Here is a 27,456-nt window from a genome sequence, read left to right as displayed (position 1 = left end):
CAAAAAGTTCAGGGATTTGTTGCTTTTTCCATCGCAATTGACGAAAGTACAGATATAACGGATGTGGCACAGTTGGCGATTTTTATTAGAGGTGTTGACTCTACTTGTAACATCACAGGAATTTGTAGAACTGGTACACATGACTGACACTACTACAGCTAGCGACACCTTCAGTAGTCTCGCTGCATCATTGGATAAATTGGGAGTGGACTGGGCCCGTGCCGTAAATATGGAGTCAGATTTATGTCAAAAGTCACGAGCGCAGAAAATATTCTCGCGAGCGTATAAAACGTTCTCGCGAGCACACGAAACATGCTGCGAGTGTATAAAACATTCTTGCGAGCGCAGAAAACATTCTTGCGCACAAAGGGGGTGAGTTTTGGAATTTTCATTGTGTACTCCACAGAGAGGCACTCTGTTGTAAAACTCTGAAAATGGACAATGTCATGGCTGTTGTCATCAGAACTGTCAACTTCATTTGAGCCAAAGGGCTCAATCACCGCCAATCTGTAATATTTCTATGTTAAAAGATATGAAACAAAAAAGTTATAAATGTATTGAAATGGAATCAAATAAAATAAATGGGAAATTAGCCTAGTAGTTGTTTTACTGATTCCCAATGAAACGGTGTTCAAACTGTCTTGAAAAAACGAATCGTACTGCCATGCAGATTTCATGGTTGCCCTTTTTGAATGGATGGTCAACGATTATTTGGCCCTCGATGACCTAGAAATTTAGTGATGTGGCCCTCAGTGAAAATGAGTTTGACACCCCTGCTTTAAACCATCATTTGATTAGCTAGCTGACTTCCTTAAATATAACAAGCTATCACCAAAAAGATCTTTGATTGGTTCGTTCTGTAGATCTGTACCTAAAACCATACTTACGTGGTGATAGTCAGAATATCACAAATGAAGCAGCCAACCTGTTTAAGTAGCTAGTCTTCAACAATCGTTCAGATAGGTAGCTTGTTAGATAACTAGCTATATTTGTCAAATCTATTGCTAGATAGCTAATGTAAACTCCCCAGCCAGTTAGCATCGATTATGCAATGCAGTGATTTTCAACTAGCCTAATCGTGCTGTACGTATCTCAACGTCAGGCAGCTGACGTTGAGAGAGGAATTTGGAGCTTTACTCGCCGACTACAATTCACGTTCATCAATAAGGTGAGAACCAGACCCGTTATTAACCCAAATATTCTCGAATGAATTGAAAAGTGTACTATCCAAGTAGTAATAGAAGATGTTTGTTGTTGTAATAATGACAGTAGTGCACACACAAGTAGTAGCCCTAACTGGTTAACATTAGCTAACATTATTGTGATTAGGCTACTGTAATCTGACACAAAATGTTGGTCTGTCCCTTGGCATAATGACTCAAACGTCAGCTGCCTCCGTAAAAATCTTCTTATACGTGCAGCACGATTAACTAAAATTTGCTGCGTTGCATAATTGATAAATCTGTAAGGCATGTGAGGGGGCCATGTGTCACCGCACCCAAAACGACTCCAAATAAACCACAGAGTAAGTACAATCATGGGCTGTTTCTCAAAGTGAAGGAAGGATCCTTAACGCCTGCATTTCAAGGATGCTACGTCATCGAATCCCGCCGAAGGACTGTGGGCCCAGAGCCATATAGGCCTTTTTTACGTAAAGATGGCGACCTTCCGATCTGAGCCAACAGGGGGTATCTTTACTTCCGGTTAGCCATCTTCCCTATTACTAGCGAATCGACAATGGCACAGTGGAGACACAAGTGGTGGTGTTGTGTACCTTTGTGTACAAACAGCAAACAAAAACAGCCCTATTTAAGCTTTCACGCATTTCCCCATGATGATGACCGCAAGAGACGGGTGTACTGAGAAAGAAATTCAGCCCTGGACTTAACCGCTAGGACCATCCCGGGATGGGGGTGCTAGGGAATTAAATTATATTTGGCTGTGATTCTCAAGTTCTGTCTACAACTGAGACTACCTCTTAATTCGTTAATGTGCATGGACCTTACAAACGATTATATTCTTCTGAATATACATCACGTAGCAAGTTTTATATCATCGTGTTTAATGCAGTTTGCTACGGAGGTAGGTAGGTACATCAGTGGTCCTGACGCTCCCTTTAACCCGCTGGGTAGCAAGGTAGCTAGGTTGCTTGCAGTGATAAGGGCAAACAGCTAACATTGAAAACTTGTCTCGTTTTATTTAGCGTTAATTAAAAAAACTGCGGTGACAATGCAGTATTTTACTTAGGTTAGATGAGCGTGTTGTTGGTAAGCTTACGCAACTAAACTCTGTTTGAACTAATCGTGACGTGACTTTGTCAGTATCAAAGTAAAGATTTACATACGAATGTGTCATTGAAAACTGCTGTGCAACATGCTTTAACAGTGAAAGCATTCATGAAATTATGGTATCTTGTTATTGAAATAAACGTTAATTTCTCAGTCCTCCCAATTGAACAATTTCATCAGATGATAGGCAAACAGAGAGGGCGGATAAAAACTTTATGGATTTTTTGACGGCCCACCGGCCCACCGGGATTTGTTCCGGTATGCCCGATGGCCAGTACACCACTGGCAAGAGAGTATGGATTCAAGCCATCAAGAGAGAAGAAGGCCCGCTGTTTAACGTTTGTGATGACACAGTTGTTTGTAGCATGCACTTTTGCAGTGATAACCTGTTTACAACTAGTGGTCTAAACAGAATTTAAAAAGATGCAGTGCCTTATATTTATCCATGGGTTTCTGACAGAACCCCAACCAGGAAGTCCGTTTATGACAGGTCGACTGAAGGACTGGGGTTTGATGTTCGTCGAGTCAAACCTTGCTGTGGTCGAGAAAATGTTGATGTTGCTAGGGTTGCTAGCCAAAGCATGTCCTTCAACAGACGGATGCAAACAATAGTTTATTCAGCGCTCTTGTTCCTTTTGCCACCTAACAGATTCATCTTCACTACACCTCCAGTTTGTGTGGCTCCTCATTCTTTTTAAGTGACCTGTTTGCCAGGTCACTTAAAAAGAATGAGGAGCCACACATGAGGAGCCATTTTTTCAACCTTATAGACCTTATACAACCTTTTTCAACCTTATGTACTTCTTTAAACAATATAGACCCATTCATAAAGATGATAGATACATTGTATAGATACAGTTGCTAAAAGAGCACAGGGACCATGAGAGAACTGACACAATTTCCCAAGCAAGCTAGCTAGGTAGCGGTCTAAACAACTAAGTAATGGACAAATTTTTACCTATCAGTGTCTGTGTATTTCAACCAGTTCCTCTGCAGGAAGCTAGGGCACATGGATGCCTTCATAAAATTCCCCCACAGTTAATTTTAATCCATTTCTGTTTCATATAGTCTTAAGAATACAACAATATGTTTGAATATGTTAACCCCTATGGCTGTTTTTTATTTGCTGTGTTATTGGTGTGGTTATACCTGATGAATAAAATGAGCAAAAAACAACTTTTTCCTTTTTACAATAAAACCATTTGATCTTGATATTAACTTGTATCATTTTATGCTGTAGTACTGAAAAGGGTCATCCCAGTTCCAGAATTGCTTTATTTTTTCAGAAGTAGCTATCTGCTCAACTTTCAAAATTGAAGTGTTTTGTGACTGCATTCTGAAGTGAAGCCCAATAATCAACCACCAGGCTTTGAGCAGGGAGGAATGGTTTTCCAGAGCAATTTTCATTTAAGCACAGTGCACAACTTAGTCTGAACCCTAAAAATTGAAAAATGCTTCACTCCACCCTTTGAGATCAGTGGTTTCATGCTGCACCCATGAAACTGTGCATATAATTGTGCTACACTGTGTTTTTATTGTGTTACTGAAAATGGTCAGATTTGAGAGCAGTGAGTCAGCTTAGTGTCTTTGTTTTTCTTTCAAAGTGGCATTGGGTCCCTATATAATTACATATTTAAGCAAAGCGTAAATATGTGCCTGAACAAAGTCAGTTTGTTTTGCTGCTGTGGGCTCCTGGTCATTCTCAGCTGATGACACGGCAGGTGTTGCAGGCCATGGAATGCCATGTGTATGTTTAATGAAGCCATTCAATCCATTTATTGATAATATCAGCTGAAACTAAATAAATGTATTTTCAGTCTATTCATAAATTGTATGTTTGGTTCATGAAACCACTTTTGTTGCCCTCTGCACTTTTCAAGTTCATCTGACTTTGATTAAAATTTTGTCTCCAGAACTGGACACAGTACTGTACATTTGGTGTAGGCATTGTTTAACATCAATATAACCTAATTTGATCCTTGAATCCTACTGACCTTTTTACCATATGGGGGAAATGTCTAGATCCAGAAAGACATTGGTCAACTGTACACCCATGTCTTTTTTCATTATTTAGTATCTTCCTTAAACGATTGCCGATGCTTTGTGTAGGCCTATGTGTGTGTGTGTGTGTTTGTGTTTGTGTGTGTTTGTGTGTATGAGAGTGAGAGAGAAACTGATGGTGAATGTATCACTTGGGTATTCAGACCTGCAATCTGTTCTAACTTGGAGAATTATTTTCGTGAAGATTTTTCATTTTTGGAAATGGTTTATGTCAGTTTGGTGCATTGAGTTACTCGTAGCAATGTGCTCCTAGCAGTTTTTGTGGTATTCAGAGTTAAAAAGATCAACAGCTTCATTTGTAATCTTGCCTAATGATGAACGATCAAAGGCACTTATCATAGTACATCATTTAAATCCACAGTGGCTCCTTAATTAGCAGAAACATGATAGAATCGATTTTAAAGCACATTAATATTAATACACATTTTAAAAGACATTTTAAAAACACCATAACCAAATGTGATCCGTGTATTTTTTCCCAGTTTATTTTTATACATTTTTTTCATATGTTGAGTTTTATGGGGGAAACTCAATGAACCTGCTACAGTTTGAATGATGGACAAGGGGTTTGTGGAATGAATACTAGTTAGAATGCAGCAAGACCTTATTCTGTTTTTTGTTTTTTTGCATCATACATATGTTTGTAACCCGTATTAGTAATTACAAGTTTTTAGCATATGCTGCACTGGCATAACAGATCAATCCTTATGGAAGTGGTACTTTGTGATGCCATGGAAGGCAGACTGGATTGTTAGTTCCCACCACTCCACCACAGGGATTGTGCTCTTCTCAGGGGAGTGCTTTTGTGCAGAGAGTCCAATTGTCTGTGGAATTTAGAATGTCGAGTGTTACTCTGTGGTCTGCCTCAGCGGTCTCTCCAATCCAATCACCTACATCCTCAGCTTTATCTGCCTGCTTCTGTCTCGAGGGTCTCAGATGCAAAAACAAAGCCAGACAGCTGAAGACTCCTAGTGGTGCCAGTTTCCAGATTGTGAAAATTATGAAAAAGCCTGCTTCTCTGCCATCCCAAAACTATACCTTAATCTCCCAACTTGGTGTTCCTGAATTCCATCCTGGACTTGCAGCAAAGCCAATTGAAGGCGTAGGGGTAACTTCAACCCTATTACTGATAGTGATAGATGGCAGGCAATATGTCAGAGACACTGCAATGCATTACAAAGTCACAAGTATTGTGAAGAATCACCTGTTGGTGGTTATCACATGCCTGCTGTTTTCATTTAAAAGTCAGAATACTTCTAAATGAAGACAGAAGATACTGTGAGAAAAAATGCAAGAAATTTGCACATGCAATAAATCAGATAAAATCAAATCACTTTATTGTAACATCTCTTGACACAGTTGTGCAGGAGAGTGAAAATCTTGTGTGCATAGCTCACATCAACATTGCAGTGTAGTACAGACGCAGAAAGTAGTATGCAATGTGCACTTTGAGAGTAGGATTCTCCGCCTTCTAATTTAACATAACCTTACAGATTTAATGTCTAATAAGAATATCTGATTGAATTAGGAGAAAAAACTTAAAACAGCGCTTTTGTCATGCAGGTACTGGCACTTTCTTCATCATTGCTTCTGAGGACATTCCTTCATGGTTGTCAGTTTCACATGTGCATTTGTGTGGACTTGTGTGGACATGTGCATGCAAGCAGTGCAGAGTGGTAACACATAGGTGACCACTAGATGGCGGTGGTGTGGCAGGAGAGATGTGGAGAGACCAGAAGAGCTAGGAGGCTGATTTTAGGCTCTGCTGAGCAAAATGAACGAAGAGTAAGAACAGAGAATTGGGGGAGGAGGAGTGCCAGACTAAACTGCCAGGCATTTTATGTGATTCAAAAATCTCTACTGATTTATGCTCTGTAAACTCATTACGTCACATCACCTCTAGGGGGAGCTTCAGCTCTGCAGTGTTAACTGTGAGGGCCAAATTTCAGTACCTTGGAAAAAAGCTGCATTGTAGTAGTATTGTTAGGGTGTGCATTATTTAGTTATATGCTGATGTGCTTGTCTGTTTCACAAAACGTTGATAGCTGCCTTTGCAAAACGACTTGAAGATTCAAGACGTCAGCAATACAGGACATGATACTGCAAAAATACTGTTGTTTTCTGTCGTCATGTTCTGTCTTGAGTTTGGTTCTGTATATTTCGCTGAACAATTTTGTCCATGACTGTTGGGAGTCAATAAAGTTCCGGGGAAAGTGGTATAGCACAGGTTTTACTGGTTCACAATGGACACACTAAATGCAGTACTGCAATGGGCAAATTATTGTAAGGAAAATAATTGTTAGCTCATTTTTTTTTCTTACTAATTTTAACCTCTAATTTTCTAACAATGTCTTGTGCTTTCTGTCAGTCAGAAGTTGTTTTTTGATGATATTATATGCCTTTTGGAGATGTGGGAATAAATGGAAAGGAACACATGGATTAGAATTATATAGTGCAAAATGTATTTCAACACCTCTGTTTAGGTAATATTACAGCCTTAGTTTTAGTCAAGAGTGTGTGGCCCTTTTGCTTTCTCATAAATAGTAGGCCATAACTTTTTAATACATAGTAGTGCGCGCAACAGATTTAATTTCTTTTTCTTACTGAACGTCTCATTACAATGTTCGTGTGTTAAAACATGCGTAAAAATACTGTTATTCGTGTACAGTAGTCAATGTTTTGAATTTTCTGGGCTTTCCCAAATCTGAAAAGAACCTATTTTTCATTAAAATTAATCTAGCAAAGCATGTTTTGATTAGAAACAGACTCAAAGTGGCGGTTAGTGTGTGGCTGTTTTTTATCACACATTTCAGTTCAACCAGATGTGTTGCCGGTATCCGAGCAATAGTTGGGTTGAAACCTTAAGTTGGGACCACAGGGCTGAAACAAGGCCAACAAGCTTCTCCCACTTACACCAAATGAGGAGCTGAAACCACTTGGCTTGTGATGTCACTTTACCATGTTACTCATAGCACACCAGGTTCAAAACATGATTTTAGTTGAAACAGAAATCCTGGTACATCAATTGTGGTGTAAGAAGCCGTATTCAGTTGAATACAACATGTTACTTTTTTCTCATGTCAGATCCATAACACATGCATCTTCCAGTGAACTGCCAATTAAATACAGATTGATGCAAAATATATCCACCGCTGTTGCATTTCACCCACCTTCTTGGTAGATCTAATCCAAATTAAATCAAACCATTCCATAGTTTCTCTTTATTCATTTATTACTTGTTTCGTGCTTTCCAGTGTTTTAAAATGACAGACGTTTGTGGTTCAACAAATAAACACACTATGGTGTCAGTTTGTATCCTTGTTGTGTCCGGATTTTCTTTTGTTATTTGTGGTGATCTACATGTGTGGGTCACATATTTTGATTTCAAGCGTTTACAGTTAATACATTTGAATGGCCCAGAGATATAGTGGTTGTCTCGAATCACATTGAACCAAAACGGAATATGCGGTGTGCTTGCAACTGGACATGTTATTTCTGAGGAAAGCCTGACTGTTCTCATCATGTTATTGTGAAACCAATGGCACAGGGTGTGTGCTCATATTTGTGTTATTAATAACAAGGCTTGAAAATAGTGGTCATCAAATTGATTGATTGAATTGATTTTCAAAGCCATTGGTACTCTGTTGAAAATAAATACAGATTTAAAGTGTAAGATGTGTAGTTTGTTCAGCACTGTAGTGTTTATTGGTTTTCAAAAGTCAGCAACATATTTCATTTTAAACAACACTGACTTTGTTCAGTGCTGTCCTCTTTAAAAATGGCTTCCTTGTAAGACAGTCAAGTTTTACAAATTATTTTGCCAGAGTCATCCAAAGCACAAGTTGAGATGTTATTATTGTAATAACTGAATAATTCACTCTGAGAATTCTCTAAATTGCATTCTGAAAAATTGGGCTTAAGAACAACAGAAATTAATCAACCTTCCAGAATAAATGGCCAAATTTCAAGACTATTGAAGAAATGGCTTTGGAAGAGAAAAGAGCACAAAGCCAAGAAATTAAGATTAACATGTATAATAAAATGTGGAAGGTACAACATAGAGAAGTTAGTTTGATAGAGAACCCTGTGAGATTCGGAGATGAGTGTGAATGGGCTGCAGTGAAGTACATTACTGAGGTAGCTAAAAACCTGTGGAGTTGGGGTAAATGTGTGTGTGTTTGTGTTTGTGGAAGTATACACGAGTGACTGTGTGTGTTTGCGTGCACGCATGCGCACACATGTACACAAGAGAAAGAGAAGCTACATTTTTATTGATCTTCCTTAGCTGTAGGTCCTCTGTACGTCAGGCAACCTGGAGGTATTACCCCTCCAGGTTGATCAAGTCCAGCAGTACTTTTGACAGCCCCAGTTGGCATAGCTGGTTTCTCACTTTCTCACTTGGTAGCATATGCTTGTTCACTTGGATATTCCGTTTTACAAAGTAAACTCTCAGTATCTGTGCTGTAAGCCAGATCGGTATCATTTGGTGTCATCTTTTAATCATGTCATCAGTGTGTATGAACATGCTAGGTATACTGTGAAGCAGTGACATGAGTATTGAAATGCCAGCTAACAAATGAAAGGGGGGTGCTACCAGTCATAGTGTCAGAACTCAGGCAGGGACTCAAGCGCAGACAGAGAAAACTGGGCACACGGGTTTATTAAGTCCAGAGGGCAATCCAGAAACGAAGTCAAGGCAGACAGAGTCAAAAAAGCAGAACAGACACGGTGACCAAAACCACAGGGCAGGAACGAGGAGCAGGTGAAGACAGTCAGGCAATCAGGTGGGTGGCGACAGAGCGGAGAGCAGGGCAGGGCTGGAACACAGGGAACAACAAAATCACATGGACAGGGAAAAGAAAACAACCGGCTAACATGCTCTAACATGCGCTTTGAATCCCACACCCTATGCCTAAGTGATGTGCTCTTTGAACCCCGCCCCCAATGACTGGGTGACACTGATGTGTGCTCCCCACCTTGGCTGAGTGATGTGCACTTTGAAGCCCACCCCGATAGCTGTGTGACATGTGCTTTGTCTCCTCCAGGATGCTTCCTCAGCAGACATCAGAAAGGCCTATCGGAGGCTGTCCCTGACCCTGCACCCTGACAAGAACAAAGACGAGAATGCCGAAACCCAGTTCAGACAAGTGAGACAATCAGCGTGTATGCGCTCCTCCTTTTGTGCTTGTCTCTTTTGTCCCCCTCCCTCCCTCTCTCCTTCTCTCTCTCTGGTTGGGTGCCAGTCTGCAAGTAAGCGAGGGAAGTGAATGAGTGAGTCCTTATTTCACGTGACACCACACAAATACATACTTGAGAAGGGGAAGGTGTTATTTGGGAGCAAATTTGGACATACTCCACGGTCATCATTCCAGAGGCGTGGCTTGGGATAAAACAGGACAGATTCAAAAAAAAAAAAATTACACAAAACCATAGAAATGGCAAAAGCAATGACATCAGGGAACCACATCGGAATCTTAGCTAACAATGTTGAAAAACATTACTAATCTGAAAATGGGTTTTAAAATTGTGTCCTTTTTGGCACTAAATTGTCCCATCACTTACAGTCAGAGTATTGAAATTGAGGGACAGTACAGAGGTGAAATTACGTAAATCTGCATGAACTAATGTGAGAAATATCAACATGGACAAATGCACAAAACGTTACTTAAAAGCAAGAGTCCTGCACCAATTAAACTTTAAAATTTAGACTAACAATGTAACAGTTGAAATGTCGCATTGTTTGTTATAGCCCTCAGTGGGCTGTCTCGAACATTGTAGTAAAGGGCAGTCACTTGTCAAACTGGCTTTTTTGCAAAAAAGCTTGCAATAAAGCAAGCTTGTCTAAATATTGCCAACTGTCAATTGATAGTCAGATACATATCATGGTGATTAAGGGCGTACTCACACTAGGCCCGGTTGCCTTGTACCATGCCCGAGCACGATTATCCCCCACTCCCCCGCTGGCCTGCACTCACATTGCGCTTAACGTTCCGGGCCCGAGCACGCTTACGTCATCACGATGCAACTTTTTGTATTGAAGAAAAGCGCTCTCGTACAACACAATGGAGTTCATGATTATACTTACTTTGTGGCTTATTTGGAGTGGCGCACGGCCCTCTCACATGCCGTATAGATTTATCGATTATGCAAAGCAGTGATTTTCATTTAATCGTTCTGCATGTAACCTATAAGAAGATTTTTAAGGAGGCAGCTGATGTTTGAGTCATTATGCCAAGGGACAGACCAATATTTTGTGTCAGATTACAGTAGCCTAATCACAGTAATGTTAGCTAATGTTAACCGGTTAGGACTACTACTTGTGTATGCGCTACTGTCATCATTACAACAACAAGCATCTTCTATTACTGCTTGGATAGTACACTTTTCGAGAATATTTGGGTTATGGTTCTGGTTCTGGTTCTCACCTTATTGATGTAAGTCTGCGAGTAAAGCAGCTCCAAATTCCTCCCTCAGCTGCCTCCGTAAAAATCTTTTCATACGTTCACCACGATTAACTGAAAATCACTGCGTTGCATAATCGATGCTAACTGGCTGGGGAGCTAACGTATAGCTATCTAGCGATAGGTTTGGCAAACATAGCTAGTTAGCTAACAGGGTACCTATGTGAACGATTGTTGAAGACTAGCTACTTAAACAGGTTGGCTGCTTCCTTTGTGATACTCTGACTAAGCCCCTGACAACAGCAATGCTTACATCGCCACGTAAAGTTTGGTTAGTTTTATTTCGCTCACTAGTAATCAAGCTAATGTGGGGATCCACAGAGTTATTTTTAGGTACAGAACTAACCAATCGAATTTTGGAGGTTGCCAGCTTGTTATATTTAAGGAAGTCAGCTGGCTAATCAAATGATGGTTTAAAGGAATTATTATAACTAACAGATACCCAGCTAACTGTTGCTATAACGGATGTATTTGTTAAATGGGACAGTCGCATCATTGATGTCTTGTTCGAGTTCCGTGCTCGGAACTCCGTGGTTCAGCGTACCGTACCCGGGCACGGTACGGAGCGATCACACTAGTCAAAAGAACCAGACTTTGGGGGTCAAACGTGCTCGGGCACAGTACGGATTGCCTAGTGTGAGTACACCCAAAGATTAGTTTGCTCCTTGAAATCTGCCCACTTTACTTTTCATAAGTCACTCTGGACAAACGTCTGGCAAATGAATAAATCTATATGCAGTGTTGTTTGTCACAATTTCTCTTCACTTCTAATTAAAATGTACTGCAGTCATTAGGTTCAGTATTCAACTGTATGAGATTGTACGTATGACTTTCATTCATACAGTAAAATATAGTGTTACTGCGATTGAATCAAACTCTTGTAAAATTTGTGAGTGATGAGTGATCTGCGCAAATGCGCACCCTGGAATGCAGAATGAAAGGGATCTTGGCATGACACACCAAATGTGAAGGGACAAGCATGTCTGCTCAGAGGAACAATTGAGGGCAAGTGAAAGTTCATTTTAATTGGAAGATCAGATTGGAATACTCTCAAACACGTGATGTGCCATTTTGAGGGGGATTGCTTAGGGCAAGTGAGGAAAAATGTGGATTGGGAGGCAGCCTCTCTCTCTCTACCCTCTCTCTGTTTGTCCCCCCCCCCCCCCCTTCCATTCCCACCTCCCTCTCTGCCTTTACCCCTCTCTCCCTTTCTCCACCTCTACCGTTTCTCTCTCTCTCCTCCTCTCTTGACATTCAATTTAGATAAATGTAAAGTCTTGCATGTGGGAAATAAGAACCTTAGACAAGATTACTTCATGGGTGGAAAAAACTAGAATGTGCTCAATTTGAAAAAGTCTTGGGAGTAATAGTTGACCCAAGCTTAACAGGATCTAGGCAGTGTGCTGTAGCAGTAACAAAAGGCCAACAGGATGCTGGGATATATAGCCAAAAGTATTGAGTATAAAACTAAGGAGGTTATATTGAAATTATACAATGCCTTAGTCAGACCTCACTTGGAATACTGTGTGCAGTTCTGGGCACCGCATTATAAAAAAGATACTGAAGTTCTTGAAAAGGTTCAAAGAAGGGCAACTAAATTAGTTCCTGGCATGAAATATAAAAGCTATGAGGAAAGACTCAAGTTACTTAACCTAAGTGAGAGGAGGCTTAGGGGTGATTTAATTGAGATTTTTAAATTTATAAAAAGACTCAAATCGGTTAACTATAATAGATTTTTTAGGGTGAGTTCAGTCTGTAAAACAAGAGGACATAAATGGAAACTAGTTAAGAGTAAGTTCCGCACTGATATAAGGAAGTATTATTTTACACAACAAGTTATCAATACATGGAATAGGTTGCCAGGTCATGTAGTTGCGGCAGAGACCCTTGCTGTGTTCAAGTCTAGACTTGATGCAGTTTTGGATACTCTTTAATTAAGAAATGGCAAGCTTAGTTGGGCCGAATGCCCTGTTCTCATCTTATGTTCTTATGTTCTCTCCTTCCCCTCTCTCCCTGTTGTGAATTAACAGTAACCCCATTAATGTCACCCATTTCTGGCTAATGTTTCTTTCTTGAACTTGAGTTTTTATTTTATTATTTTACTACTTTTTATATTACTAGTTACAAGTTACTAATGATATTACTATTACCGAAGTAATAGTTGTAATTTGACCAAATTGAAACTTTCAGTTACAAGTCAAAAGCATGATTGCTGTCTTATTACTTTTTATACCTACCATATATGTAACTAAAGTTATTCCCAAAGTTAATCCTTAATTTGATGAGTGGATTGTAATACTTGTGGATTGTAATATTATGTGTATGTCGTTTGCAGTTTTTAGCAGTCATTTGTTATTTATATCAGAATGTTTCCGATTACAGCTGGTGGCAATCTACGAAGTGCTGAAAGATGAGGAGAGAAGGCAGAGGTCAGTTTCACTGTTTTGCACTTCTCCTACATCTTGCATGTAAACGTGTGTGCGTATAAACATGTGTTTGTGTGTGTATATGCAGTTAGGTCCATAAGTATTTGGACAGTGACACAATTTTTATGATTTTGGCTCTGTACACCACCACAGTGGATTTGAAATGAAGCAATCAAAAAGTGATTGAAGTGCAGACTTTCAGCTTTAATTCAAGGGTTTTAACTAAAATATCATATAAACCGTTTAGCATTACAGAAATTTTTATACAGTCCCCCCATTTTCAGGGGCGCAAAAGTAATTGGACAAGCTAACATAATCATGGGCTCCCGAGTGGCTCAGTTGGTAAAAGCACTCGTTCTGAGTGTAGACTGAGCGCTACGACCTAGGTTCGAACCCGACCTGTCACTAGCCGACAGTGACCGGGGAGCTCACAGGCAGAACACATTGGCTTCGTTCTGCCGAGGATAGGGGTGGGTACATCGGCAGGGACTTCGGTCCCATTAGCAACAGCGACCCCTGCTGGTCTATCGGGCACCTGTGGTCCACGTGCCAAAGCTGCATACGAAATGTCTTCCTCCTCCGACTCATCTCTGTGCTAGGTTAGCTTGTGGGAAAAGAAGCAGCGCCTGACATCACATGTCTCGGAGGAGGGCATGTGCTTGTCCATGCTTTTCCGGATTGACTGTGGGGGTTGTGCAATGGGACCGAACATCAATGATGACAAATTGGACATTCCAGAATTCAGGGAATTGCCCATTCCAAATTGGGGAGAAAATGAGAAAAAACTAAAGTAATCATAAATAAAATGATCATACTTAATACTTGGTTGAAAATCCTTTGCACTGAATGACTGCCTGAAGTCTGGAACCCATCGACATCAACAAATTCTGGGTTTCCCCCCCTAGTGATGCTTTGCCAGGCTTTACAGCAGCTGTCTTAAGTTGCTGCTTGTTTGTGGGTCTTTCTGCCTTCAGTTTTGTTTTCAGTAAGTGAAATGCATGTTCAATTGGGTTGAGGTCAGGTGACTGACTCAGCCATTGAAGAATTCCACTTCTTTGCCTTGAAAAGCTCTTTGGTTGCTTTGACAGTATGTTTTGAGTCATTGTCCATCTGTAGTGTGAAGCGTCACACTGCATCAGTTTTGCAGCATTTGGCTGAATCTGAGCAGATAGTTCGACCCAACTGAACATGCACTTCAGAATTCATCCTGATGCATCTGTCAGCAGTCATGTCATCAATAAACAGTGGTGACCCAGTTCCATTGGCAGCCATACATGCCCATGCCATAAGACTGCCTCCACCATGTTTCACAGATGATGTGTTATGCTTTGGATCATCAGCCGTTCCTTCCCTTCTCCATACTCTTCTCTTCCCATCATTTTAGTACAAGTTGATCTTAGTTTCATCTGTCCAGAGAATATTGTCCCAGAACTGGGCAGGCTTTCTTATACTATATATTATTTTCTGGCAAAGTCTAATCTGACCTTCCTATTTTTGAGGCTTACCAGTGTTTTGCACCTTGTAGTAAACCCTCTGTATTTACTTTCATAAAGTCTTCTCTTGATTGTAGACTTTGACAATGATACGCCTACCTCCTGGAGAGTGTTCTTGACTTGGCTAGATGTTGTGAAGGGGTTTTTCTTCACCAAGGAAAGAATTTTGCGATCATTCACCACAGTTGTCTTCCATGGTCGTCCAGGCCTTTTGGCATTGCTGAGCTCACCAGTGCATTCCTTCTTTTTAAGAATGTACCAAATTGTTGATTTGGCCACTCCTAATGTTTCTGCCATCTCTCTGACGGGCTTATTTTGTTTTCTCAACCTAATGATGGCCGGTTTTACTTGCGCTGACAGCTCTTTGGACCTCATAAGCCCCTTTCACACATGCACTGGAAGCCGGAACGTATCCGGCCCTTAGCCGGAGGAGCTGTATGTGAGAACGCAAATGTCCGAATCAGTCGGACCGGACATGTGACGGACTTTATTCTGCCAGCTCCCTAGTACAAAGTCTGCCTCATGTCGGAGTGAGCCCATGTGTGAACAGAGCAGGCAACGTTCCGGAGAATCCACTGCGGGCGAGTGGGTGTGTTGATAACATTTCTATTATGTGACTGGTGCGAAACCGGAAGAAGAACAAACATCTGCCTTGTACTCTTTTCCGTGTGCCTGTACATAGCTTTCCACTGTTTCGTTGACTTTGTGGATATGTCCAAATACATGCTATTTTGAGTCCAATGATCATTAAAGAGATAGTTAGCTATAGCTATGCTGCCAAAACTTGTCTCTTACGATGATTAATAACGTTGGTTAGTAGTTTATTATCTGGTTAGTAGCTAGCTAAGCTGTAGCTAAGTAATAGTGATAGGTATAGTGAGATAGGTGAACTGGTGACCTAACATTACATAGCGAACAACATAATGAAATAATGAGGAAACAGCCCACACCTGGCCATTAAACAGATTCTCAGTCAATTGTCCAATTACTTTTGATCCCCTGAAAATGGGAGGACTATGGATAAAAATTGCTGTAATTCGATTTATATATTTTTGTTAAACCCCTTGAATTAAAGCTGAAAGTCTGCACTTAAATCACATATTGATAACAGCTAAACGAAAGAGAGTGACGTTGAGCCTTATTTATTTATTTATTTATTTTTGCAAAAAAGAATGATCTTTATTACAGTACTAATAAAAAATAGAAAAATAAGAATGAATATGCGGATGCATTAAAACAGATGGACAGACAGACAAATGGTCCTTGTAAAAGGTGTCCAGCCATACTCTGGTGGGCAAACTTTCAAACATTAGACAACCAATGACAAACACATACACACTCACAGGACTCAGTATAGCACAGGTTAACAGAATATGTAGGATGATAGGATGATGTTGCCTATTACTGCTGTAATTGTGGCTAGCGGCTATCAAAGTCATATGATAAATGACTTTTTTCAGTGTACCCCTTTTAGATTAGTGCCTTCTCCACTTAACAAATCCATACAATTAACCAATAATTAAAAACAATATATAGTGCAAGGCTTGCACTATTGGTCCATCACACTATGTAAAACAGTGTACTCATACTATAGAATAAGAGTGTACCCTTATCTGACCAACATTCTACTTATTTCAGCTAGCAGGCAAATTCAGTGAATTTATGAAAGGGGCCCAGATTTTTTGAAAGTATAAGTTTTGGTGTTGGAATGAAATTCTTTCCATGGATATGTGGTCTATGAGAAAGTTTAACCATTGTGTGATGTTTATTGTGTTTCTTGTTTTCCAGTTTAAGAGGATAGTTTTCTTAGCAATTGCTAGGGCGATGAGTATGGGTTGGGGGTTTTGGATTGGTGGGCTGATCACAGAGGTATCCCCGAGCAGACAGAGGGATGGAGAGAGCGGGATGTTACAGCTCATAAAAAGTGATATTCTGTCAGTAACTTGTTTCCAAAAGTTGTAAGTTGGTGGGCACAACCAGTTAGAGTGGAAATACTTGTCTGGGGTGTTCATTGTGCAATGTGAGCATATGTCTGAATCTAGGAATCCCATCTTATACATCTTGTGCTGGGTGATATGTGTTCTTTGTTCTTACTTTATATTGTATTAGTTGAAGATTAGTATTGTTTGTGATTGTGAAAGTGTTTCTACAGATTAGAGTCCAGAAGTCTGCATTGGTAGAGAGTGATAGGTCTTTTTCCCAGTCTTGGATGGGGAGGGATATTGTTTGGTCAGAGGATGATATTAGTTTGTATAATTTGGAGATAGTTTTCTTAGTATTATTTATTTTTTCCATTTCTTCCACTAGTGGAGGTGGATGTAGGTTGTTGTTAGTTTTATTAATTTTGGATTTTAGAATGGATTTTAATTGTAAGTACTGAAAGTATTGCTCTTCCCCTATGTTATACTTTTGCACCAGGTCCTGGAAAGTGATGAAGGTGTTATTCTGAAAGATGTGTTGAAGCTGTGTGATACCTCTTTGTTTCCAAGTGGTGGAGTGGAGTGGTGATTTGTTGAGTGTAAAGTCAGGGTTGTGCCATATTGGGGTGTATTTACATGGTGACACTGTGAATTTAAAGATTTTATTAATTTTCCACCAAGCTGTCAGGGTTGTTGAGATTACGGTATTTTTGAAGCAATCGTGGTGTTTTATGGAAGTGCTAAGGAATGGCAAGTCAGAGATTGAAATTTCTTTGCATTCTGACTGTTCTATTTCAATCCATGGGTTATTCTGTTGGTTGGGATGAATCCACTTTGAGATATACTGTAGTTGATTAGCCAGGTAATAATAGTAGAAGTTTGGTGCTTCCAGTCCTCCTTGAGATTTGTGTTTCTGTAAAGTTGCTAGTTTAATCCGGGGTGGTTTATGTTTCCAGTAGAATTTAGTTGTCATGGAGTTGAGTGAATTAAACCAGTTAGTAGTGGGTTGAGTTGGAGTCATATTGAAGAGTCATTTTGTTGAGTCTTATTTTGACACGGTAAATTGTGCTTGAATGATCAGTTGTTATGTCAGGGAGAAGGCCGAGGACAAGTTGGGGAAAGAGGCGCTTCAGAGAACATTTTTAAGAAGGGACAGCTTTCAGCAAACCTGTAGGGTGGTGGTAAACTGCGGAGGTGTATATTGCTAATGATGGAAAAATAACATTGCAGCAGGAAAAACTTCTTCTTGCAGTTACTTCTGTATTGGTAGTTTCTTCTTAAACAACCAGTCTAGTTAGAGAAAAAACTAGACTATGAGGCCCTACCTCTCTGAGTATGCTGCATAGCTCCTTTTCCAGGCTCTTGTCATCTCAAGACTGGACTTCTGCAATGCTTTCTTGGCTGGCCTTCCTGCATACACCATTAAGCCTCTGCAGCTGATACAAAATGTTGGCTGTGCGTCTGGTTTTCAACCAGCCGAAGAGGACTGATGCCCACCTCTCTTTGTCTCAATGAGACACTGGCTCCCTGTAGCTTCCCACATCAGGTAGAAAGCCTTGTTGCTTGCATTCAGAACAGCCAAGAAAGGTGGACCTACCTACCTGAACGCTCTACAAGTGTATGTTCCCTCCCGACCACTACGCTCTGCTCCGGAACAGTGTCTGGTGGTCCTATCACATCGTGGCACACAATCACTATCAAGACCTTTCTCTGCTGTTGTCGCCTGATGGTGGAATGAACTTCCACACTTAATCCATCCTGCAGAATCCTCACAATTTTTAAGAAACATCTGACGACACAGCTCTTCCACACTCACTTGATCACCTCAATCACTACCACCTAAAGCAATTTGTTATGTCCGAAACTCTGTTTTCTTTTTAAAAAATGTAATGGTTTAATGCACTTGTGTTTCAACCAGCTAGCTGCTACCTTGTCTGGTCAACTTTTGAAACAGTCATGTAGCACTTCTAATATTGTGACTCTGTATATGAGTTTCGCTTGTGTTGTACTCTGCCTCACTTGTAAATCGCTTTGGATAAAAGCGTCTGACAAATGAATAAAAGTAAATGTAAATAATCCACACTGAGGTTCATAAGAATAATCCAAACTGGGGTTTGTTAGCATAATCCATACTGGGGTATATTAGCATATACAGAGCACATTTCTGTGAGGTCTTCATTGATGTCAGAACATTTCATGCAATGGTAGGTGTGGCCCTGTAACCTCTGTATATACAGTTGCAAGAAAAAGTATGTGAACCCTTTGGGATTACTTGGATTTCTGCATAAATTGGTCATAAAATATGTTCTGATCTTCATCTAAGTCACATCACTAGACAAACACAGTCTGCTTAAACTAATACCGCCCAAAAAATTATAAGTTTCCATGTTTTTATTGAACACAACATGCAAACATTCACAGTGCAGGGTGGAAAAAGTATGTGAACCCCTAGGTTAATGACTTCTCCAAGAGCTAATTGGAGCCAGGAGTCAACCAACCTGGATGTGTTGGTTAAAGCTGCCCTGCCCTATAAAAAACACACACCAGTTTTGAGTTTGCTGTTCTCAAGAGGCATTGCCTGATGTGAACCATGCCTCGCACAAAAGAGCTCTACGATCAAGAATTGTTGACTTGCATCAAGCTGGAAAGGGTTACAAAAGTATCTCTAAAAGCTTTGATGTCCATGTGTCCACGGTAAGCCAGACTGTCTACAAATGGAGAAAGTTCAGCACTGTTGCTACTCTCCCTAGGTGTGGTCGTCCTGTAAAGATGACTGTGAGAGCACAGCGCAGAATGTTCAATGAGGTGAAGAAGAATCCTAGAGTGTCAGCTAAAAACTTACAGAAATCTCTGGCACATGCTAACATTATTGTTGACAAATCTACAATAAGTAAAACACTAAACAAGAATGGAGTTCATGGGAGGACACCACGGAGGAAGCCATTGCTGTCCAAAAAAAACATTGCTGCACGTTTGAAGTTTGCAAAAGAGCACCTGGATGTTCCACAGCACTACTGGCAAAATATTCTGTGAACAGATGAAACCAAAATTGAGTTGTTTGGAAGGAACACACAACGCTATGTGTGGAGAAAAAAAGGCACAGCACACCAACATCAAAACCTCATCCCAACTGTGAAATATGGTGGAGGGGGCATCATGGTTTGGGGCTGCTTTGCTGCCTCAGGGCCTGGACGGATTGCTGTCATCGACGGAAAAATGAATTCCCAGTTTATCAAGACATTTTGCAGGAAAACTTAAGACCATCTGTCCGCCAACTGAAGCTCAACAGAGGATGGGTGATGCAACAGGACAACGACCCAAAGCATAGAAGTAAATCAACAACAGAGGGGCTTCAACAGAAGAAAATACGCCTTCTGGAGTGGCCCTGGAGTCAACCCGATTGAGATGCTGTGGCATGACCTCAAGAGAGCGATTCACACCAGACATCCCAAGAATATTGCTGAACTGAAACAGTTTTGTACAGAGGAATGGTCCAAAATTCCTCCTGACTGTTGTGCAGGTCTGATCTGCAACTACAGGAAACGTTTGGTTGAGGTTATTGCTGCCAAAGGAGGGTCAACCAGTTATTAAATCCAAAGGTTCACATACTTTTTCCACCCTGCACTGTGAATGTTTACATGTTGTGTTCAATAAAAACATGGAAACTTATAATTTTTTGTGCAGTATTAGTTTAAGCAGACTGTGTTTGTCTAGTGATGTGACTTAGATGAAGATCAGAACATATTTTATGACCAATTTATGCAGAAATCCAAGTAATCCCAAAGGGTTCACATACTTTTTCTTGCAACTGTAAATGTATGGTACTCCATTGTGGGGAATTTAACTATTAACCAGTAAATTAAGTATATGTGTATTTTACTGTGGTAAAAACAGGGTAGTGTGTCACACACTACTCTATGTGGCCTCACCCATTTTAGACACCTTATTTTGTTTGTAGGTACAATGACATTCTCGTCAACGGGTTGCCAGATTGGAAACAGCCTGTATTCTACTACCGAAGGGTCAGGAAGATGAGTAATGCAGAACTGGGATTCCTGCTCTTCCTCATACTTACAGTGGGCCATTACGCAGTCATATGGTCCATCTACCTGGAGAAGCAGCTGGTAAGATGAAACAGGGGGGTCCCTTAGGGTCACAACACAGAAGTAAAACATTTATTGCAGTGTATCCTGTTCATGATCTGGGCTTTGTTCCTTTGCAAAATGTCACCAACACTTATATGTAAACATTTAATATTTCATCCAATGGTCAAGGAAAGTAGAAGGTGGTGGTTTGAAATGCTACCAAAAAACAAATTTCAAAGTTTGTTTCCTAACTTCCAAAGATCCAAGAGTTCTGAAATAAGAAGAGGAGATCAATATTGTTTTCCTTTTCACTTTTACTTGGTAGTAATTTATGAGATTATTCATTTATTCAGCTCTGTGTATGTTCTCATTTGTAATTCAGGTCCAATACCATTGTGCCTCTAGGAAATCAAGCCTGATTGTAGTCCCAGCTCCTTATTGGCTGTGACATTCTGCTGACTCATAGAGCTTTCTTCTTATTGGCTGTGCCAGTCTGCCACTTTATACTAACATATTAATGCATTGTGTTATACCTTAATTTGTCAAATGAATGCTTGATGTGCAAACGTTATAATGTGATAATTCTTATTTGAAAAGTACTGAGATAGGACTTGGAGCTGTGTGAGCAAACATGAAGAATATGATTTGATATTGAAGCCATTGCCTTTTTCAGAACTTTCAAAAAAACTTTTTTTGAAGTGGCACTGAGCACTACGGCAACAGCACACATTATTATCACAATGTTTTCACTTCGTTGGGAGCTGCCCACATGCTCAGTTTGCATAGGCTCTGTTCTAGCTACTTTTTTAACAGTACAAAAAGTAGCTGGAATCCTTTGTTGTGGGGAGGCTATGTCTGCCCTATCTCTCCTGCTCCCCTTCTGCTTTCTTGACAAGGATGAACTGCTGAGCAAGAAGAAGAGGGAAAAGAAGAAAAAGACAAGCAGCAGGAGCCCTGATGAGCTGAAGGCTGTGGCTCAGGACAAAAAGGAGAGGTAACTGTTCCGCCATCCTTTACTGTTAGAGACATGCGTGTCGCAGCACGGCTCTCTCAGGGCGTGGACAGTGTCCCAACATGGATCAGGGCATGGGCAGCGGACAGTGTTCCAGCATCGTGCCCCCCCGTGGTGGGGACAATGTCTATCTGATTCATAGCTTGTAGCATCTCAGCAGTTTCCTTTACTGTTCCATTGTCATTAAGTTGCTCCTGAAAAAATGAACAATAGAAAATATTTTCCTATTTTCTACTTTTTTAATTAGTCAATGTTGTTAAAATTTCTTTGAGAGTTACAGGATTGTGCATTTTAAAACACTGCTTGTCATCTTTGTCAATTGTTAACTTTGATTTAGAACTGAAGTTGCATGACTGAAAGGTTGTACTGTAACACTGAATCTTTGACTTGCTACATTTAACCTATAATTGCAGCCAATTTTCTTGTGATCATACCAAAATTGTGCAATACAGACTAAAATGGGGTCTCTCAGTTGGTGTAAGGGCCTTGATGGGGGTAAAAACATGCAAATAATGTGACAGACATCAAATCAATCTTTGTGATGGCTTAGAAGGGAGAAATATTGGCTGAAATAGAATGCAGTGTTTAAACCCATCAAAAATTAATTTAAGATTTTCACATGCAGCAGTGAGGTGCAAGACCAACAGAGTTTGTTGTAGCCCATGGATGGACTGACATATTGACCAGGCTTGTATTCTGAAACATGTTTGCAGTCATTTCCTTTAAATCACGTGGTTGTATTTCCTCTTAGGTCCTTGGAGAAACCCCATTGGCAGGACATCTTGCCACTCAAGATGGGTATCTGGGTATATCTGTCAGTGATGTCCCTCCCCTGTCTCATCCAGGTACTTGAACTCCTGTTTGCAGTGCATGGTTTCACTGGAATTTGCTGTTAACACAAAGGAGGTCTGTAAGGCCATATTATAAGGCTAAAGATGGTGTCCCGAGAGGCAGCCATGGTTGCATGGCGTCTATGTTTGTTCGTTTTGTTCGCTAAACTTATTCATAGTACCACAATTCAGATTACTTTCGACCGACACAATCTCTTGTTAGGAGCTTACTGCCACAAGACGTTATTCTGGAATTTCTGAGCATACCTGAAGAAATTCCACGAAAGAGTGATTACCAATCCTTATCCTGGAACAAAGCGGCGAGCACGGGGAAGACACGGTGGTTCTCTTTCACAGGTTCACAGACGCGGCTTTCAACCGGCACTTCCTGGTTTCTTTCAAATGTTTGGTCTCTACACAACAAATCCGATGCTGGTAAGCATGGTAAAGGACTTTTGTACTACATCTGCGCTCTGCTTCACTGAAACGTGGTCACATGAAAACATTCCCGACGCTTCGGTAGATCTGCCTGGCTTTTCACTGTTCAGAGCAGATCGCAATCCCACACTTTGCCAGAAATCCAGAGGCGGAGGAATATGTTTTTATTTTAACCAGTGCTGGTGCAGCAATGTCTATTTTGGGCAAAATGTGCTCTCCAGAGCGGGAAAGTTTTATTGTCAACTGCAATCCATTCTACTCCCCAAGGGAATTCGCCTCTATAATACTGATTGGGGTGTACATTCCACCTCAGGCAAATGCCCACTCAGCATAACAACACCTAGCAGACCAGACTGTAGAGGTTGAAGGTTGAAAACACCCTGACTCTCCAGTCATTATTATGGGAGATTTCAACCACACCAACCTGAGTGTTGAACTCCCTAAATACAAACAACTGATGAAATGTCCCACCAGAGAAGGCAAAATCTTGGATCATTGTTACAGCACCATCAAGGATGCATACAAGGCAACCATCCATGGCCCACTGGGGAACTCTGACCATTCCCTTATTCACCTCATCCCTTCATACAGACAAAAGCTTAAAAATGCCAAGCCTGAAGTGAAAGAGGTGAAAATATGGTCCTCTGAGGCCGTAGGGGATCTATGGGACTGCTTGGACTCCACAGACTGGGATGTTTTCAGAAACACCAAAGACAGCCTGGATGACTATGCTGAGGCAGTTACCTCTTACATCAGTTTTTGTGAGGAGACCTGCATCCCAACAAAGATTGTGTATACGTATAACAACAGCAAACCTTGGTTCTCATTTGAGCTGGGGAAATGCCTATAGGAGTGATGACCGGGACGCATACAAGAGAACCAAGTATGCACTCAATAAAGAACTGAAAAACATATTATGACGAGAACAGGCCATTCGGCCCAACTAAGCTCGTCATTACAATTAAAGAGTATCCAAAACTGCATCAAGTCTGGACTTGAACACAGCAAGGGTCTCTGCCTCGACTGCATGACCTGGCAACCTATTCCATGTATTGATAACTCTTTGTGTAAAATAATATTTCCTTATATCAGTGCAGAACTTACTCTTAACTAGTTTCCATTTATGTCCTCTTGTTCTACAGACTGAACTCACCCTAAAAATATATTGTAGTTAACTTTATTGAGTCCTTTTATAAATTTAAAAACCTCTATTAGATCACCCCTACGTCTCCTCTCGCTAAGTCTAAATAGGTTAAGTGACTTGAGTCTTTCCTCGTAGCTTTTATATTTCATGCCAGGAACTAATTTAGTTGGCCTTCTTTGAACTTTTTCAAGAACCTCAGTATCTTTCTTATAGTGCGGTGCCCAGAACTGCACACAGTATTCCAAGTAAGGTTTGACTAAAGCAGGTTCCCCAAACTTTTTGTTAGGAGGATCAGATCACTCTGCCTGGCTCTTTGGGAGGGCCGGAGTATGTCAGTAGCAGTAAATAGTACTGTGGACAACAGATCTACCTTAGTTGAATATTAATCCATCTAATGATATATTTCAATCTGTTTATATACCATTATTAGCTGGGTTTATTTTACATTGCCATGGCACATTGTCAAAGTTGTATATAAAACATAATAAGGGATAAACATAATCAACCATTTTGGTGCAAGTAGTGTAATACATAAGGTTTGATAGAGTGAGGGATATTCTGAAAAGTAGGGAGAAGCCAAATGTGCATTTTGAACAGTACATATTTTACATTTAAATTAGGAAAAGAGTTTCAAATCTGCAAAACTGGAAAATCTGAAAAGAAATAATTATCAGTCCATTGTTCGTTGAACACCCAGCACTCATGATCAATTTTCATTTACGATTCATCTTTGACGTTTCCTCTGAAAATAACTGAAAATTATCGAGCTAGGCTTGGGGGGGGGGGGGGGGGGGGGGCTTGAAATAAGGTTGTTAGTCAACAATTCAGTCTAAACATTTAGGTATCCATTTACATTAACGTTAGTGCCCAGCAAGCTAACGCAATAGTTGACATAGAAATTAGTCCCTGGTTGTCAGCATAGCTTACTGAGCTGTGATACTTTGAATGCTCAGGTTACATAAGCACATAATTATCCCACCAGTATTAGGCTACTAGCTAGCTAGCTGATACTAACTTTATCTCCGCAATATGTCAGTGATAAAACAGCTGGCTAGCTAATGTTGGCTTGTTCATTAACGATCAGTGAAATAAGTAACAAGCTAACGTATGAAAATTTGTGACATACTCAAAAAGAAGACTGTTCAGTAGTAGGCTATAGAGAATTTGATACTGAAAACTGTGTGGCGAGTAGTCCAGAATACATCCTACGTCCTTGATTTGCAAAGGCGGTTACCTTGTGAACTCAATGACAGTTGTAGCTAGCTGTGTCGTCCCAGTTAATCTGCTGTGTCAAGAAGCGGGAGCCCTGAGTTATCTTTAAAATAAAAACCTGTTTAATGGGTTTACTGTGCTTGCAGTCGTCGTTTAACATGAATTCAACATATCCTGAAATCAAATTTTATTTAACGTACAGTAGTTTCAACAGTACAGAAACTAGCTAGCTAATAGCCTAGGTTACAATCGCTGTTGCCATATTATTCAAAAGATGACTAACGTAAAAGTGGTCGCTAAATAAATCCACACATCACTATCATCTACTGTACTTACAGTACTCTTTACTCCAAAAAAAGATCTAATGTCTGTTTTTTTTTTTATTTTCCCGGGGGGCGGGTCCATGTTTAAGGCCGACCCTACACTTCCATTGCAGCAAATTTTGCTTCGCTCTCATTCAGGTTGTATGGGGGAGAAATCGGCGCAAATTTCGCCCCCATACAACCTGAATGAGAGTGAAGCAAAATTCACTGCAGTGGAAGCGTAGTGTAAATATGGTAGCCAGCAGAGGAAAAAAATCTGGAATTTCAAGTGAAAAGCACCTTAGGGCAGAAAGTCAAACTAAATAAATCAGATCAGTATCAAATAAATCAGTTTTTCCCCTCATGAAGTACTCTTATTTCCCACATGCAAGACTTTCCATTTAGCTAAATTGAATGTCATCTGCCAGGTATGTGCCCACTTTTGGATGCTGTTTAGGTCTTCCTGTTTTACCTTAGTTGATTTTATACTGTTGGCTAGACCCCCCTAGTTTTGTATCATCTGCAAATATTACTATTTTACTACTAACCTCTGCATCAAGATTATTTATGTATGTAAGGAATAGCAAAGGCCCCAACACCGATCATTGCGGGACTCCACTTCATACAGGGCCCTGCTCTGATACAGTTCCTCCCACAGTTACAGTCTGCTTTCTATCAGACAACCAACTTCGAACCCACTCGGTGATAGCTCCTGTAGTTCCCGCAGGTGTCATTTTCAATATGAGTCTCTCGTGCGGAACTTTGTCAAATGCCTTTTGAAAGTCCGAATAGATAATATCATAAGCTTGGTTTGAGTCCAGACATGCTGTAGCTTCCTCAAAGAAGTCCAGGAGGTATGTTAAGCACGACCTCCCTCTGCGAAAACCGTGTTGGCTATCATTTAGAACACCATTTCGTTCCAGGAATAATTCCAAATTATCCCTAATGATGGATTCCAGTATTTTACATGCGATACAAGTTAAGCTGACAGGCCTATAATTTCCTGGTTCAGTCCAGTCTCCTTTCTTGTAGATAGGTACTACACTGCCATGTTTCTGATCATCTGGTATTTCTCCAGTTTTAAGGGATTGCTTAAAAATAACTGTCAGAGGCTTGTAAACCACCTCTGCTAGTTCTCTGAGAACTCTTGGATATATTCCATCAGGGCCTGCTGCCTTATTTGTTTTAAGTTTTTGAAGTTTATCTAGTACTTCTGCATCATTTAAATCAATTTCCTCTATAAGTCTCTGAGAACTGACTGCACCTGAAGGCATATGCAAAAACACTTCACTAGTGAAACTCTCCACAAAGTAACTGTTTAGTGTATCAGCAATAGCTTTGTTATCGTAAACCATAGCCCCATCCTTATTTTTTATACCTATTTCATCCTTAACTATCCTTTTTTGACCATAATATTGAAAAAAACTTTTAGAGTTGCTCTTTGCATCTAGTGCAATTTGTCTTTCATAACACCTTTTGGCTTCCCTTATTTTTTTCTTAACTTGAGCTCACATATTACTGTATTCAATGTCATTACTATTTGAGCTCTCCAACTTGTATTTTCTAAATAATTTCCTTTTTTGTTTCAAACTGTTCCGTAGCGACTTATTCATCAACTGTGGATGCTTCTTTTTCAGCTTTCCTTTTCTCACTTGTGGAATGAATTTACGCTGTACATCCAGAATAATCGTTTTAAATATGCACCACATTTCTTTCACAGTTTTACCACCTAGAAGAGGTACCCAGTTTATATTCCTTCTATAATCATGCATCTTAATAAAGTCA

The 27,456-nt window shown here is 40.3% G+C and overlaps 1 protein-coding gene across 1 annotated transcript in view; it reads left to right on the top strand.

Moving 5' to 3' along the window:
• Positions 1 to 27,456, top strand: part of dnajc1 (DnaJ (Hsp40) homolog, subfamily C, member 1) — a 68,034-nt gene that overhangs the window by 10,206 nt on the left and 30,372 nt on the right. The window contains exons 2-6 of the mRNA XM_036518605.1: positions 9,395 to 9,496; positions 13,193 to 13,239; positions 20,607 to 20,772; positions 21,630 to 21,727; positions 22,497 to 22,590. Of these exons, the coding sequence (XP_036374498.1) occupies positions 9,395 to 9,496; positions 13,193 to 13,239; positions 20,607 to 20,772; positions 21,630 to 21,727; positions 22,497 to 22,590 (507 nt within the window). The remainder of the gene's footprint in view (positions 1 to 9,394; positions 9,497 to 13,192; positions 13,240 to 20,606; positions 20,773 to 21,629; positions 21,728 to 22,496; positions 22,591 to 27,456) is intronic.

This window comes from Megalops cyprinoides, chromosome 24 (genome assembly GCF_013368585.1).
Source record: "Megalops cyprinoides isolate fMegCyp1 chromosome 24, fMegCyp1.pri, whole genome shotgun sequence".
Taxonomy (NCBI): Eukaryota; Metazoa; Chordata; class Actinopteri; order Elopiformes; family Megalopidae; genus Megalops; species Megalops cyprinoides.
Note: the sequence above shows the minus strand (reverse complement) of the source record. Positions and strands in the feature narration are given on the sequence as shown.